The following is a 16577-nucleotide window of genomic DNA, read 5'->3' on the forward strand; positions in this document are numbered from 1 at the left end:
TTTGTGTGTGTTGTGACTTGTTAGAAACTACTGCACTGTTGGAGCTAGGAACACAAGGAATTTACTACACCCGCAACAACATCTGCTAAGTATGTGTGTGACCAATAAAATTTGATTTGATTTGACAAGTCTCTCCTTTTAAATTCCTTGGGAAGTGTACGAATCCACACCAAGAGAGAAGGGTAGAGAATTGGACCACAGCATTGATAGACTGTTGTATGTTGCATATATACTCAGTAGCCAGTTTATTGGTTCGCTCCTGCAGACAGTGAGTCACGTGGCCGTGGCTTGTTATAGAAAGCAGGCAGACAGGCATCCAGGCATTCAGTTACTGTTCGATGGAACGTTAGAATGGGCAACACGAGTGACCTAAGCAACTTTAAGCGTGGTATGATCGTCGGGTACCAGGCGAGCCGGATCCAGTATTTCAAACGTCCGACAGAGAATGGGGCGATAAACGAACAACATCCAGTCAGTGGCATTTCTGTGGGTGGATAAACAGCTTGTTGATGAGAGAATTCGAAGGAGAATGGCAAGAATCGTGCTAATAAGCAGGGCACAAACACAGAGCTGCATCTCTGAACACACACCTCGTCGGTCTTCGTCATGGATCTGTTATTGCAGCAGACGACCACACCGGGTCCCACTCCTATCATCTTAAAAAGGGGGGAGAGTCATGGTGTGACTGAACCCCACTAGAGGGAACTGTTGAGACAGTGATAAAGGTTGGTTGTTTGGTACTGTTTAACTTCATCCACTGAGTCCTGTATTTATTTATGGGACACGTGACACATGGAAGAATATTTCAACTTAATCAATCCTAGATGGGTTGGAGAGCGGATGGAGGGAGGGAGGGTTAGAGGGAGGGAGGGAGGAAGGAAGGAAGGGTTAGAGGGAGGGAGGGAGGGTTAGAGGGAGGCAGGGAGGGAGGAAGGAAGGGTTAGAGGGAGGGAGGTTTGGAGAGGGAGAGAGAGGGGAAGGAAGGGAGGGAAGGGTAGATTGTCTCATTTCATCATAGATATGTAATGGCCATATGTGTTAGTCACTGTGAAGTAAATACTCTCCTTGGTCACCATCTGACACACACCAGTCTGGAGGGTGAAGTCACAAGCTCTGCTGATTGGCTGCTGCATAGCAACCTAGTGGTGCCAAAAGCCCAGGTCTGCCCTAGAAATGGCCATTTCAAACTTGATCTTTCTAATGAAAAAGTTGTATCCCCCGCGGGGGAATTATTTGGAGGTTTGCTACAAATATAAAATATATTGAATTCAACAGTGATGCTTTCTGACAAGAACATGTCATGACACAAGATGGCAGCTCTATTAACCTCTCAGGCAGGAGGACAACGTTGGCCCATGATCCTTTTGAGATTGTTCATGGAGCCTTTCAGCAATATGGCAACCTTCAAATTCAAACCGTTCCCCGGACTTCGTGCGCCGTCGGGAGTTGACGGGGATGCCGTCAGCACCTTCATCACCATTTACTGGTTTTAACGGAGAGATCAGCAGATATTAACAGCGTCATGACATCAGTGTTAAACATCTGGTGTGTGATCTGTGATGTGAGATGGTTGGCTTGTGGTCCTCCCTGCCCCCCAGACCACATCATCCCCAAAGGACCTTCACACTCCAAGACTCTCAACCACATCAAACACACAACCCTTCAGCAGTCATTACGCCAGACAGGGTCCTGGTCTGAAGTAGGGGGGGGCAACCCTGATGCAGTTAGAACTAGGTGGGGGGGGCCTGACACGGCTAGGTGGGTGGGTGGACTCGGTGGGTGGGGGGGGATCCTGGACTCCTGGTGTGGTTAGGGCTAGGTGGGGGGGGATCCTGGTGTTAGGGCTAGGTGGGGGGGGATCCTGGTAGGGCTAGGGGGGGGATCCTGGTGCGGTTAGGGCTAGGGGGGGGGGATCCTAGGTGGGGGGGGGGGATCCTGGTGCGGTTAGGGCTAGGTGGGGGGGGGATCCTGGTGTGGTTAGGGCTAGGTGGGGGGGGATCCTGGTGCGGTTAGGGCTAGGTGGGGGGGGATCCTGGCTAGGGGGGGGGGATCCTGGTGCGGTTAGGGCTAGGTGGGGGGGGATCCTGGTGTGGTTAGGGCTAGGTGGGGGGATCCTGGTGCGGTTAGGGCTAGGTGGGGGGGGGGATCCTGGTGCGGTTAGGGCTAGGTGGGGGGGGATCCTGGTGCGGTTAGGGCTAGGTGGGGGGGGGGATCCTGGTGCGGTTAGGGCTAGGTGGGGGGGGATCCTGGTGCAGTTAGGGCTAGGGTGGGGGGATCCTGGTTAGGGGTGGGGGGGATCTAGGTGGGGGGGGGGGATCCTGGTGCGGTTAGGGCTAGGTGGGGGGGGGGATCCTGGTGCGGTTAGGGCTAGGTGGGGGGGGATCCTGGTGTGGTTAGGGCTAGGTGGGGGGGGATCCTGGTGCGGTTAGGGCTAGGTGGGGGGGGATCCTGGTGCGGGGCTAGGTGGGGGGGGATCCTGGTGGGGTGGGGGGGGGATCCTGGTGCGTTAGGGCTAGGTGGGGGGGGGGATCCTGGTGCGGTTAGGGCTAGGTGGGGGGGGGGATCCTGGTGCGGTTAGGGCTAGGTGGGGGGGGGGGGATCCTGGTGCGGTTAGGGCTAGGTGGGGGGATCCTGGTGCGGTTAGGGCTAGGGGGGGGGATCCTGATGCGGTTAGGGCTAGGTGGGGGGAACAGGTTCAGAGTAGGGGGGGTGGGGATCAACACAATGACTTCTGAAATACTCTCACGCTGTCTGTTGTGCTACTGTAGAAACAACACTACTTCTTTCAGTGATCCCTAAACTATATGGGACCACATGCAACATCGTTCAAATGGGGACCCTCTCCCCTTCCAGGTCTGTATGCGGCCGACTGCATTAGTAGGGTCTGTCCCAAATGGCACTCCGTTCCTCAATGTAGTGCACTGCGTGTTGACCAGAGCACTATTGGCCCTGCTCAAAAGTAGTGCACTATATATAGGGAATGGGGGGGTTCCATTGGGGCCGCAGACTAGGACTGTCATCTGGTAGTGATTAGTGACTGAGGTATTTCATGGTTAACTTGGCTACCAGATCCATTCCCTCATCGTCACTTTGTCAGTTAAGTTACATCATTAGAACGTGTAAGTTCAACAGTCTGCTGTTGATTTTCAAACCGGCCTGGACTCCATTACGCCGTAGAATCCGTGTGTTAGTCTGCTGCTTGTGGGAGATGTGAGTGTTCTGTAATTTCATCTTTAGTCTAGGGGGTTGCTGGGATGATAAACCAAAAAATTACAGACACAGACATTGACCTCTTACTGAAGCATTTAGCTTAGGTTGGTCATTTTGGGTGATTTTTGCAACCCAAACGCATTCCTGCAGATCGGTATTACCAAAATGTGCCCACAAGGGACGCTATTTCAACAGGGATCTTGATCCAGGAAGGGATGGAATGTCTCTGCTGTTACCATTTGAAGTTTGATCTTGACATTTAGCCACTTAGCCATTTAGCTAGCAAGTTAGCAAACCAAATGTATAGCTGGACTCTTGAGCTGGATAAAATTTATTTGACACCTCTAGTTATAAGTGGTGGTGAAGCACGGACTTCCCAGACGCCCACAGGGCAGATTTTTTTTTTTTTTAATGGAACCATTCAGCGTCTTGAAACGAAGTACATTCACCTTAAGATTGTAGAGCGTGTAACTCAGTCAAACTTGTGTATGTCCCAGTCTGTCCTTATGTCTAACTACCTTGTCCTCTCTCCAGACGAGTCTGGGTTGGTGTCTTACTCTGTTGTCCACTACGTGTCCCTGTCTAACTGTCCCCTCTGTCTACTCCTCTCTTCAGATGAGCTCAGTCGCGCCAACCTGGAGCCCGGGGACACAGAGCAGGTGATTAACCACCTCCACAGAGAGCTGCTGGAGGCCCAGGAGTTGGCCAACACAGGCAAGCAGAAGTGTCTGGAGCTCCAGGCCTTACTGGAGGAGGAGAGGAGGAGTAACAGGCAGCAGACTGAGGAGTCAGCCAAGCAGATCCAGTACCTACAGAGTGAGTATAGTACCGATCAGTACATTAGAGTATAGTACAGATCAGTACATTAGAGTATAGTACAGATCAGTACATTAGAGTATAGTGCAGATCAGTACATTAGAGTATAGTGCAGATCAGTACATTAGAGTATAGTACAGATCAGTACATTAGAGTATAGTGCAGATCAGTACATTGCAGAGTACATTAGAGTATTGGTAGTATAGTACAGATCAGTACATTAGAGTATAGTGCAGATCAGTACATTAGAGAGTGAGTATAGTATGGATCAGTACATTAGAGTATAGTACTCAGTTTAGGACTGATTTAGACTTTAGGTGGGTGATTCCCCTATGGATCAGGGACATTTAGACATTAGGTGGATGATTCCCCTAATCAGGGACTGATTTAGACTTTAGGTGGGTGATTCCCCTCTAATCAGGGACTGATTTAGACATTAGGTGGGTGATTCCCTCTAATCAGGGACTGATTTAGACATTAGGTGGGTGATTCCCCTCTAATCAGGGACTGATTTAGACATTAGGTGGGTGATTCCCCTCTAATCAGGGACTGATTTAGACTTTAGGTGGGTGATTCCCCTCTAATCAGGGACTGATTTAGACTTTAGACATCAGGTGGGTGATTCCCCTCTAATCAGGGACTGATTTAGACCTTAGGTGGGTGATTCCCCTCTAATCAGGGACTGATTTAGACATTAGGTGGGTGATTCCCCTCTAATCAGGGACTGATTTAGACATTAGGTGGGTGATTCCCCTCTAATCAGGGACTGATTTAGACATCAGGTGGGTGATTCCCCTCTAATCAGGGACTGATTTAGACATTAGCTGGGTGATTCCCCTCTAATCAGGGACTGATTTAGACATTAGGTGGGTGATTCCCCTCTAATCAGGGACTGATTTAGACATTAGGTGGGTGATTCCCCTCTAATCAGGGACTGATTTAGACTTTAATCAGACATCATTAGGTGGGTGATTCCCCTCTAATCAGGGACTGATTTAGACATTAGGTGGGTGATTCCCCTCTAATCAGGGACTGATTTAGACATTAGGTGGGTGATTCCCCTCTAATCAGGGACTGATTTAGACATTAGGTGGGTGATTCCCCTCTAATCAGGGACTGATTTAGACATTTAGGTGGGTGATTCCCCTCTAATCAGGGACTGATTTAGACATTAGGTGGGTGATTCCCCTCTAATCAGGGACTGATTTAGACTTTAGGTGGGTGATTCCCTCTAATCAGGGACTGATTTAGACTTTAGGTGGGTGATTCCATCTCTAATCAGGGACTGATTTAGACATTAGGTGGGTGATTCCCCTACTAATCATACTGATTTAGACATTAGCTGGGTGATTCCCCTTAATCAGGGACTGATTTACACATTAGCTGGGTGATTACTATATCCATTACTAATCATTACTGATTTACACATTAGGTTACTATATATTACATTCCCATTACTAATCAGGGACGGATTTATATATTACATTTATACCGACATCAGGTATATTATTCCCATTACATTACTAATCAGGGACTGATTTATACATTACTATACTTTACATGATTCCCCATTACTAATCAGGGACTGATTTAGACATTATTACATTACTATACCCCATTACTAATCAGGGACTGATTTAGATTACATTACTATAAATATGATTCCCATTACTATACTAATTACAGGGACTTATTTAGACATTAAGGTTACTGCAATTACATTATCAGGTATACCGAACATAAAATTACCTATACATACATTACTATACCATACATTACTATAGGGTTACATAATTGAATACCCCTTACTATATATTACATTACATACTATATCGATACAGTACCTATCTACATTACTATACCATACATTACAATACTATACCATGCATTGCATTATCCTAACATACTTTACATTACATTTACATACCATAAATTACATTATGTCATACATTACATTACTTACCGTACATTACATAAATTACATTACAATACATATGTCATACTTTATATTACTATACTATACATTTACTATACCATACAGTACTATACAAAATTACTATACTACATTACTATTACATACATTACATTAGTATATACTTACAATACATTACTATACCTTTACATTAAACCACACATTATTACTTTACCATACCATACATTACTATGCATCACAATACTATACCATACATTACATTACTATATATTACATTACATATACCGCACATTACTATACCATACATTACATTACAATACCATACATTACATTACTTATTACCATACATTACTATACCATACATTACAATACCATACATTACATTACTATACCATACATTACTATACCATTACATTACTATACCATACATTACTATACTTTACATTACTATACTATTACTATTACATTACATTACTATACTTTACATTACTATACTATACATACATTACTTATATATTATACATTATTACTATACATTACTACTATATACATTACAATACCATTACATTACATTACTATACCATACATTACTATACCATACATTACATTACTATACCATACATTACATTACTATACCATACATTACTATACCATTACTACATTACATATACTTACATACATTACATATATATTACATTACTATACCATACATTACTATATATTACATTACTATATTACTTTACATTACTATACATTACATTGCTATACATTACATATACTTTACATTACTATATATTACATTACTATACATTACTATACATTACATTACTATACCATACATTACATTACTAACCATACCATACATTACATTACTATACCATACATTACATTGCTATACCATACATTACAATACCATACATTACATTACTATACCATACATTACTATACCATACATTACTATACCATACATACATTACTATACTATTACATTACTATACCATACATTACTATACTTTACATTACTATTACATTACATTACTATACTTTACATTACTATATATTACATTACTATACCATTACATTACTATACCATACATTACAATACATTACATTACTATATATTACATTAAACTATTACTATACCTTACATTACATTAAATATTACATTACTATACCTTACATTACATTACTATACATTACATACATTACAAAACATTACATTACTATATATTACATTACATATTACTTTACATTACTATACCATATTACATTACTATACTGCATTAAACATTACTATACCATACATTACATTACATTACTATATATTACATTACTATACTTTACATTACTATATATTACATTACATTAAACCACACATTACATTACATTACTATACCATACATTAAACAACATACTATACTATACATTACATTAAACCACACATTATTACTATACCTTACATTACATTAAACCACACATTACATTACTATACCTTACATTACATTAAACCACACATTACATTACACCATTAAACATTACATTACTATACTATACATTACATTACACACATTACATTACTATAGCATACATTACATTAAACCACACATTACATTACTATACCTTACATTACATTAAACCTTACATTACTATACTACTATACTATACATTACATTAAACCACACATTACATTACTATACCATACATTACATTAAACCACAAATTACATTACTATACCTTACATTACATTAAACCTTACATTACATTACTATACTATACATCACATTAAACCACACATTACATTACTATACCTTACATTACATTAAACATTACATTACATTACTATACTATACATTACATTAAACCACACATTACATTACTATACCTTACATTACATTAAACCACACATTACATTGCTATACATTACATTGCTATACATTAAACATTACATTATACATTACATTGCTATACATTACATTGCTATACATTACATTGCTTATACATTACATTGCTATACCTTACATTGCTATACATTACTATGCATTACATTGCTATACTTACATTACATTAACATTACTATACATTATATTACTATACCATACCTTATATTACTATACCATACATTACATCCAGATACATTACTATACTATACATCACATTAAACCACACATTACATTACTATACCTTACATTACATTAAACATTACATTACTATACCAAACATTACATTGCTATACCATACATTGCATTACTATACCATACAATACATTGCATACCATACATTACATTATACATTACTATACCATACATTACATTACTATACCATACATTACATTGCTATACCATACAATACCATACCATACATTACATTACATTGCTATACCATACATTACATTGCTATACCATACAGATACATTACCATACAGTAACCGTAACAAACAGATGTACCTAAATATAACCCACCCACCCCCTTAAGGCAGCCCTGAGTTTTCCTTATTCCATATAGTTATTAGGGCAGCTCTGCTTTGGGGTGGGAATCGAACCAGCAAGCTTGTGTATGGCAACCCACGTCTGACCGCCCGTATATATTATTGTTTACATTACACGACTGTTTCCAGGTCAGTTGGGGAGAGATGTTCTCTGTTTCATATTATATAGTGTATATGCCATCTGTTTCCAGGTCAGTTGGGGAGAGATGTTCTATATTATATAGTGTATATGCCATCTGTTTCCAGGTCAGTTGGGGAGAGATGTTGTATATTATATAGTGTATATGCCATCTGTTTCCAGGTCAGTTGGGGAGAGATGTTGTATATTATATAGTGTATATGTATATGCCATCTGTTTCCAGGTCAGTTGGGGAGAGATGTTGTATATTATATAGTGTATATGCCATCTGTTTCCAGGTCAGTTGGGGAGAGATGTTGTATATTATATAGTGTATATACCATCTGTTTCCAGGTCAGTTGGGGGAGAGATGTGGTATATTATATAGTGTATATACCATCTGTTTCCAGGTCAGTTGGGGGGGAGAGATGTTGTATATTATATAGTGTATATGCCATCTGTTTCCAGGTCAGTTGGGGAGATGATGTTGTATATTATATAGTGTATATGCCATCTGTTTCAGGTCAGTTGGGGAGAGATGTTGTATATTATATAGTGTATATCTGTTTCCAGGTCAGTTGGGGAGAGATGTTGTATATTATATAGTGTATATGAAAGTCCATCTGTTTCCAGGTCAGTTGGGGAGAGATGTTGTATATTATATAGTGTATATGCCATCTGTTTCCAGGTCAGTTGGGGAGAGATGTTGTATATTATATAGTGTTGTATATTATATAGTGTATATACCATCTGTTTCCAGGTCAGTTGGGGAGAGATATTATATAGTGTATATGCCATCTGTTTCCAGGTCAGTCTGGGGTTGGGGAGAGATGTTGTATATTATATAGTGTATATACCATCTGTTTCCAGGTCAGTTGGGGGAGAGATGTTGTATATTATATAGTGTATATGCCATCTGTTTCCAGGTCAGTTGGGGGAGAGATGTTGTATATTATATAGTGTATATGTATATACCATCTGTTTCCAGGTCAGTTGGGGAGAGATGTTGTATATTATATAGTGTATATACCATCTGTTTCCAGGTCAGTTGGGGAGAGATGTTGTATATTATATAGTGTATATACCATCTGTTTCCAGGTCAGTTGGGGGAGAGATGTTGTATATTATATAGTGTATATATATGCCATCTGTTTCAGGTCAGTTGGGGAGAGATGTTGTATATTATATAGTGTATATAAAGTATATACCATCTGTTTCCAGGTCAGTTGGGGAGAGATGTTGTATATTATATAGTGTATATACCATCTGTTTCATCTGTTTCCAGGTCAGTTGGGGAGAGATGTTGTATATTATATAGTGTATATACCATCTGTTTCCAGGTCAGTTGGGGATGTTGTATAGATATAGTTGTATATTAGGTATAGTGTATATACCATCTGTTTCAGGTCAGTTGGGGAAGAGATGTTGTATATTATATAGTGTATATACCATCTGTTTCCAGGTCAGTTGGGGAGAGATGTTGTATATTATATAGAGATGTTGTATGTATATACCATCTGTTTCCAGGTCAGTTGGGGAGAGATGTTGTATATTATATAGTGTATATGAAAGTATATATATAGTGTATATACCATCTGTTTCCAGGTCAGTTGGGGAGAGATGTTGTATATTATATAGTGTATATACCATCTGTTTCCAGGTCAGTTGGGGGAGAGATGTTGTATATTATATAGTGTATATACCATCTGTTTCCAGGTCAGTTGGGGGAGAGATGTTGTATATTATATAGTGTATATACCATCTGTTTCCAGGTCAGTTGGGGAGAGATGTTGTATATTATATAGTATACCATCTGTATATGAACGTATATACCATCTGTTTCCAGGTCAGTTGAGGAGAGATGTTGTATATTATATAGTGTATATATCTGTTTCAGGTCAGTGTTTCCATCTGGTCAGTTGGGGAGAGATGTTGTATATTATATAGTGTATATGCCATCTGTTTCCAGGTCAGTTGGGGAGAGATGTTGGGGAGAGATATATTATATAGTGTATATACCATCTGTTTCCAGGTCAGTTGGGGGAGAGATGTTGTATATTATATAGTGTATATACCATCTGTTTCCAGGTCAGTTGGGGAGAGATGTTGTATATTATATAGTGTATATACCATCTGTTTCCAGGTCAGTTGGGGGAGAGATGTTGTATATTATATAGTGTATATACCATCTGTTTCCAGGTCAGTTGGGGAGAGATGTTGTATATTATATAGTGTATATACCATCTGTTTCCAGGTCCATCTGTTTCCAGGTCAGGGGAGAGATGTTGTATATTATATAGTGTATATACCATCTGTTTCCAGGTCAGTTGGGGAGAGATGTTGTATATTATATAGTGTATATGAACGTATATACCATCTGTTTCCAGGTCAGTTGGGGAGAGATGTTGTATATTATATAGTGTATATGCCATCTGTTTCCAGGTCAGTTGGGGAGAGATGTTGTATATTATATAGTGTATATGCCATCTGTTTCCAGGTCAGTTGGGGAGAGATGTTGTATATTATATAGTGTATATGCCATCTGTTTCCAGGTCAGTTGGGGAGAGATGTTGTATATTATATAGTGTATATGCCATCTGTTTCCAGGTCAGTTGGGGGAGATGATATTATATAGTTGTTTCCAGGTATTATGTTGTATATTATATAGTGTATACCATCTGTTTCCAGGTCAGTTGGGGAGAGATGTTGTATATTATATAGTGTATATACCATCTGTTTCCAGGTCAGTTGGGGAGAGATGTTGTATATTATATAGTGTATATCTGTTTCCATCTCTGTTTCCAGGTCAGTTGGGGAGAGATGTTGTATATTATATAGTGTATATGCCATCTGTTTCCAGGTCAGTTGGGGAGAGATGTTGTATATTATATAGTGTATATGCCATCTGTTTCCAGGTCAGTTGGGTTGTATATTATATAGTGTATATGCCATCTGTTTCCAGGTCAGTTGGGGAGAGATGTTGTATATTATATAGTGTATATGCCATCTGTTTCCAGGTCAGTTGGGGAGAGATGTTGTATATTATATAGTGTATATGCCATCTGTTTCCAGGTCAGTTGGGGAGAGATGTTGTATATTATATAGTGTATATGCCATCTGTTTCCAGGTCAGTTGGGGAGAGATGTTGTATATTATATAGTGTATATGCCATCTGTTTCCAGGTCAGTTGGGGAGAGATGTTGTATATTATATAGTGTATATGAACTTATATATTATATAGTGTATATACCATCTGTTTCCAGGTCAGTTGGGGAGAGATGTTGTATATTATATAGTGTATATACCATCTGTTTCCAGGTCAGTTGGGGGAGAGATGTTGTATATTATATAGTGTATATGCCATCTGTTTCCAGGTCAGTTGGGGGAGAGATGTTGTATATTATATAGTGTATATACCATCTGTTTCCAGGTCAGTTGGGGGAGAGATGTTGTATATTATATAGTGTATATACCATCTGTTTCCAGGTCAGTTGGGGGAGAGATGTTGTATATTATATAGTGTATATGAAGGTCAGTATATACCATCTGTTTCCAGGTCAGTTGGGGAGAGATGTTGTATATTATATAGTGTATATGCCATCTGTTTCCAGGTCAGTTGGGGAGAGATGTTCTATATTATATAGTGTATATGAACGTATATACCATCTGTTTCCAGGTCAGTTGGGGAAGCTCAGCGGGGGAGAGATGTTGTATATTATATACATGGGAGGAGCTGAAGGAGCAGAGAGAGAGCAGCATCAGCAGCACACAGGAGGAGCTGTACTCTGCTCAGGAGGAGGTGCTAGTTCTCCACCACGCCATGGAGGCCGCCACGGCCGAGAGGGAGCGAGACATCGCCGCCCTGCAGAGGGACCTGGGAGGTGTCACGGCCGAGCTGGAGAAGTGGCGTCAGGCTGCGTCGAAATACGAACAGGAGATCAACTCCCTGCAGGCCACCTTCCAACAGCAGAGCCTGCACCAGCAGAGAGCCCTCGAGCTACAAGGTACGATACTATGCTAACCCCTAACCTTTCTAACAGAGCCTAATGGGTGTTCCTGATCAATTCCCTACATTATCCTCCATCATATGGAATTGAAACTGACCTCTCTCTCTATACGCTAGCCAAAATACAAATGTTTGTTGTTGTTGTTGTACTTTGTTGACACATCCTTGCAGCATAAAAGTTGCCAGTGTTTTGAATTCAGAAGGACTGCTATAATAATGACCTGTTTCTGTAGGAGAGTTGGAGCGAAGGACCTTCAGAAGGACTGCTATAATAATGACCTGTTTCTGTAGGAGAGTTGGAGCGCCTTCAGAAGGACTGCTATAATAATGACCTGTTTCTGTAGGAGAGTTGGAGCGACCTTTTCAGAAGGACTGCTATAATAATGACCTGTTTCTGTAGGAGAGTTGGAGCGCCTTCAGAAGGACTGCTATAATAATGACCTGTTTCTGTAGGAGAGTTGGAGCGTCTTCAGAAGGACTGCTATAATAATGACCTGTTTCTGTAGGAGAGTTGGAGCGCCTTCAGAAGGACTGCTATAATAATGACCTGTTTCTGTAGGAGAGTTGGAGCGCCTTCAGAAGGACTGCTATAATAATGACCTGTTTCTGTAGGAGAGTTGGAGCGCCTTCAGAAGGACTGCTATAATAATGACCTGTTTCTGTAGGAGAGTTGGAGCGCCTTCAGAAGGACTGCTATAATAATGACCTGTTTCTGTAGGAGAGTTGGAGCGCCTTCAGAAGGACTGCTATAATAATGACCTGTTTCTGTAGGAGAGTTGGAGCGCCTTCAGAAGGACTGCTATAATAATGACCTGTTTCTGTAGGAGAGTTGGAGCGCCTTCAGAAGGACTGCTATAATAATGACCTGTTTCTGTAGGAGAGTTGGAGCGCCTTCAGAAGGACTGCTATAATAATGACCTGTTTCTGTAGGAGAGTTGGAGCGCCTTCAGAAGGACTGCTATAATAATGACCTGTTTCTGTAGGAGAGTTGGAGCGCCTTCAGAAGGACTGCTATAATAATGACCTGTTTCTGTAGGAGAGTTGGAGCGTCTTCAGAAGGACTGCTATAATAATGACCTGTTTCTGTAGGAGAGTTGGAGCGTCTTCAGAAGGACTGCTATAATCCAGTCTGCAGCAGGAGTGTGACTGTCTCCTGTTTCTGAGGAAGTTGGACGAGAAGGACCCTATAATAATGACCTGAACAGAGAGTTGGACACGGACTGGAGACGGACCTGAAGGACAGGTTTCTGGGTCCACACACCGCAGACACAGCAGATTGGAGGGGGGTGTTATCCCTGATGGTCAACGGAACACCTTAGCCGTTTCTGTACAGAGTTGGAGCCAGGAAATAATGTCACTACACAGAGCAATGACATCCAGAAGTGACAGTGGTAAATAATGACCTGTCTGCCAGAGTGTTGCTTTTAATGACTTTTCCGCAGAGTTGGAGCCCTTCGAAGGACTTACTGCAGACTGGGTCTCTTCCTGAAGGAGCTAGACCTGTTTCTGTAGGAGAGTTGGGGTGGACTGAATAATGACCTTTTCTAACTGAACTATAATAATGACCTGTTTCTGTAGGAGAGCCCAACTGCCTATACAATGGGAGAAGGACATAATTGAGGAAACAATCATTTCTCCATCTCCATCTGTATAATAATGACCTGTTTCTGTAGACTTCTTCAAGTGTTCCACTTTCTAGGTGTCAAAGGAGGAGTCCGTAGTGGAAGGGTTAAGGACTGCTATAATAATGACCTCTGAGCTGCAGCAGAAGGTTATAATAATGACCTGTTTCTGTAGACCTCTGAGCTGCAGCAGGGTTACTGTTTCAGACCTCTGAGCTGCAGCAGGGTTACTGTTTCAGACCTCTGAGCTGCAGCAGGGTTACTGTTTAAGACCTCTGAGCTGCAGCAGGGTTACTGTTTCAGACCTCTGAGCTGCAGCAGGGTTACCGTTTCAGACCTCTGAGCTGCAGCAGGGTTACTGTTTCAGACCTCTGAGCTGCAGCAGGGTTACTGTTTCAGACCTCTGAGCTGCAGCAGGGTTACTGTTTCAGACCTCTGAGCTGCAGAAGGGTTACTGTTTCAGACCTCTGAGCTGGAGCAGGGTTACTGTTTCTGTAGACCTTCACAAGGACTGAGCTGCAGCAGGGTTACTGTTTCAGACCTCTGAGCTGCAGCAGGGTTACTGTTTCAGACCTCTGTAGGAGAGTTGGACTGAGCTGCAGCAGGGTTACTGTTTCAGACCTCACTGCTGAGCTGCTGCAGCAGGGTTACTGTTTCAGACCTCACACTGAGCTGCAGCAGGGTTACTGTTTCAGACCTCTGAGCTGCAGCAGGGTTACTGTTTCAGACCTCTGAGCTGCAGCAGGGTTACTGTTTCAGACCTCACACTGAGCTGCAGCAGGGTTACTGTTTCAGACCTCTGAGCTGCAGCAGGGTTACCTGTTTCAAACCTCTGAGCTGCAGCAGGGTTACTGTTTCAGACCTCACACTGAGCTGCAGCAGGGTTACTGTTTCAGACCTCTGAGCTGCAGCAGGGTTACTGTTTCAGACCTCACTGAGCTGCAGCAGGGTTACTGTTTCAGACCTCACACTGAGCTGCAGCAGGGTTACTGTTTCAGACCTCACACTGAGCTGCAGCAGGGTTACTGTTTCAGACCTCACACTGAGCTGCAGCAGGGTTACTGTTTCAGACCTCTCACTGAGCTGCAGCAGGGTTACTGTTTCAGACCTCTTCACTGAGCTGCAGCAGGGTTACTGTTTCAGACCTCACACTGAGCTGCAGCAGGGTTACTGTTTCAGACCTCAGACTGAGCTGCAGCAGGGTTACTGTTTCAGACCTCACACTGAGCTGCAGCAGGGTTACTGTTTCAGACCTCTGAGCTGCAGCAGGGTTACTGTTTCAGACCTCTGAGCTGCAGCAGGGTTACTGTTTCAGACCTCTGAGCTGCAGCAGGGTTACTGTTTCAGACCTCTGAGCTGCAGCAGGGTTACTGTTTCAGACCTCACACTGAGCTGCAGCAGGGTTACTGTTTCAGACCTCTGAGCTGCAGCAGGGTTACTGTTTCAGACCTCTGAGCTGCAGCAGGGTTACTGAAGGACTTTCAGACCTCTGAGCTGCAGCAGGGTTACTGTTTCAGACCTCTGAGCTGCAGCAGGGTTACTGTTTCAGACCTCTGAGCTGCAGCAGGGTTACTGTTTCAGACCTCTGAGCTGCAGCAGGGTTACTGTTTCAGACCTCTGAGCTGCAGCAGGGTTACTGTTTCAGACCTCACACTGAGCTGCAGCAGGGTTACTGTTTCAGACCTCTGAGCTGCAGCAGGGTTACTGTTTCAGACCTCTGAGCTGCAGCAGGGTTACTGTTTCAGACCTCACACTGAGCTGCAGCAGGGTTACTGTTTCAGACCTCTGAGCTGCAGCAGGGTTACTGTTTCAGACCTCTGAGCTGCAGCAGGGTTACTGTTTCAGACCTCTGAGCTGCAGCAGGGTTACTGTTTCAGACCTCTGAGCTGCAGCAGGGTTACTGTTTCAGACCTCTGAGCTGCAGCAGGGTTACTGTTTCAGACCTCACACTGAGCTGCAGCAGGGTTACTGTTTCAGACCTCTGAGCTGCAGCAGGGTTACTGTTTCAGACCTCTGAGCTGCAGCAGGGTTACTGTTTCAGACCTCTGAGCTGCAGCAGGGTTACTGAGCTGCAGCAGGGTTACTGTTTCAGACCTCTGAGCTGCAGCAGGGTTACTGTTTCAGACCTCTGAGCTGCAGCAGGGTTACTGTTTCAGACCTCTGAGCTGCAGCAGGGTTACTGTTTCAGACCTCTGAGCTGCAGCAGGGTTACTGTTTCAGACCTCTGAGCTGCAGCAGGGTTACTGTTTCAGACCTCTGAGCTGCAGCAGGGTTACTGTTTCAGACCTCTGAGCTGCAGCAGGGTTACTGTTTCAGACCTCTGAGCTGCAGCAGGGTTACTGTTTCAGACCTCTGAGCTGCAGCAGGGTTACTGTTTCAGACCTCTG

General features: G+C 42.5%; 1 protein-coding gene across 1 annotated transcript in view; it reads left to right on the top strand.

Moving 5' to 3' along the window:
- The window catches only part of slmapa (sarcolemma associated protein a), a 130709-nt gene that overhangs the window by 95035 nt on the left and 19097 nt on the right, over positions 1–16577 (top strand). Inside the window, exons 17-20 of the mRNA XM_064967333.1 lie at positions 3826–4026; positions 4187–4211; positions 12286–12566; positions 13022–13059. Coding sequence (XP_064823405.1) covers positions 3826–4026; positions 4187–4211; positions 12286–12566; positions 13022–13059 — 545 coding nt within the window. The remainder of the gene's footprint in view (positions 1–3825; positions 4027–4186; positions 4212–12285; positions 12567–13021; positions 13060–16577) is intronic.

Source organism: Oncorhynchus masou, chromosome 6 (assembly GCF_036934945.1).
Source record: "Oncorhynchus masou masou isolate Uvic2021 chromosome 6, UVic_Omas_1.1, whole genome shotgun sequence".
Taxonomy (NCBI): Eukaryota; Metazoa; Chordata; class Actinopteri; order Salmoniformes; family Salmonidae; genus Oncorhynchus; species Oncorhynchus masou.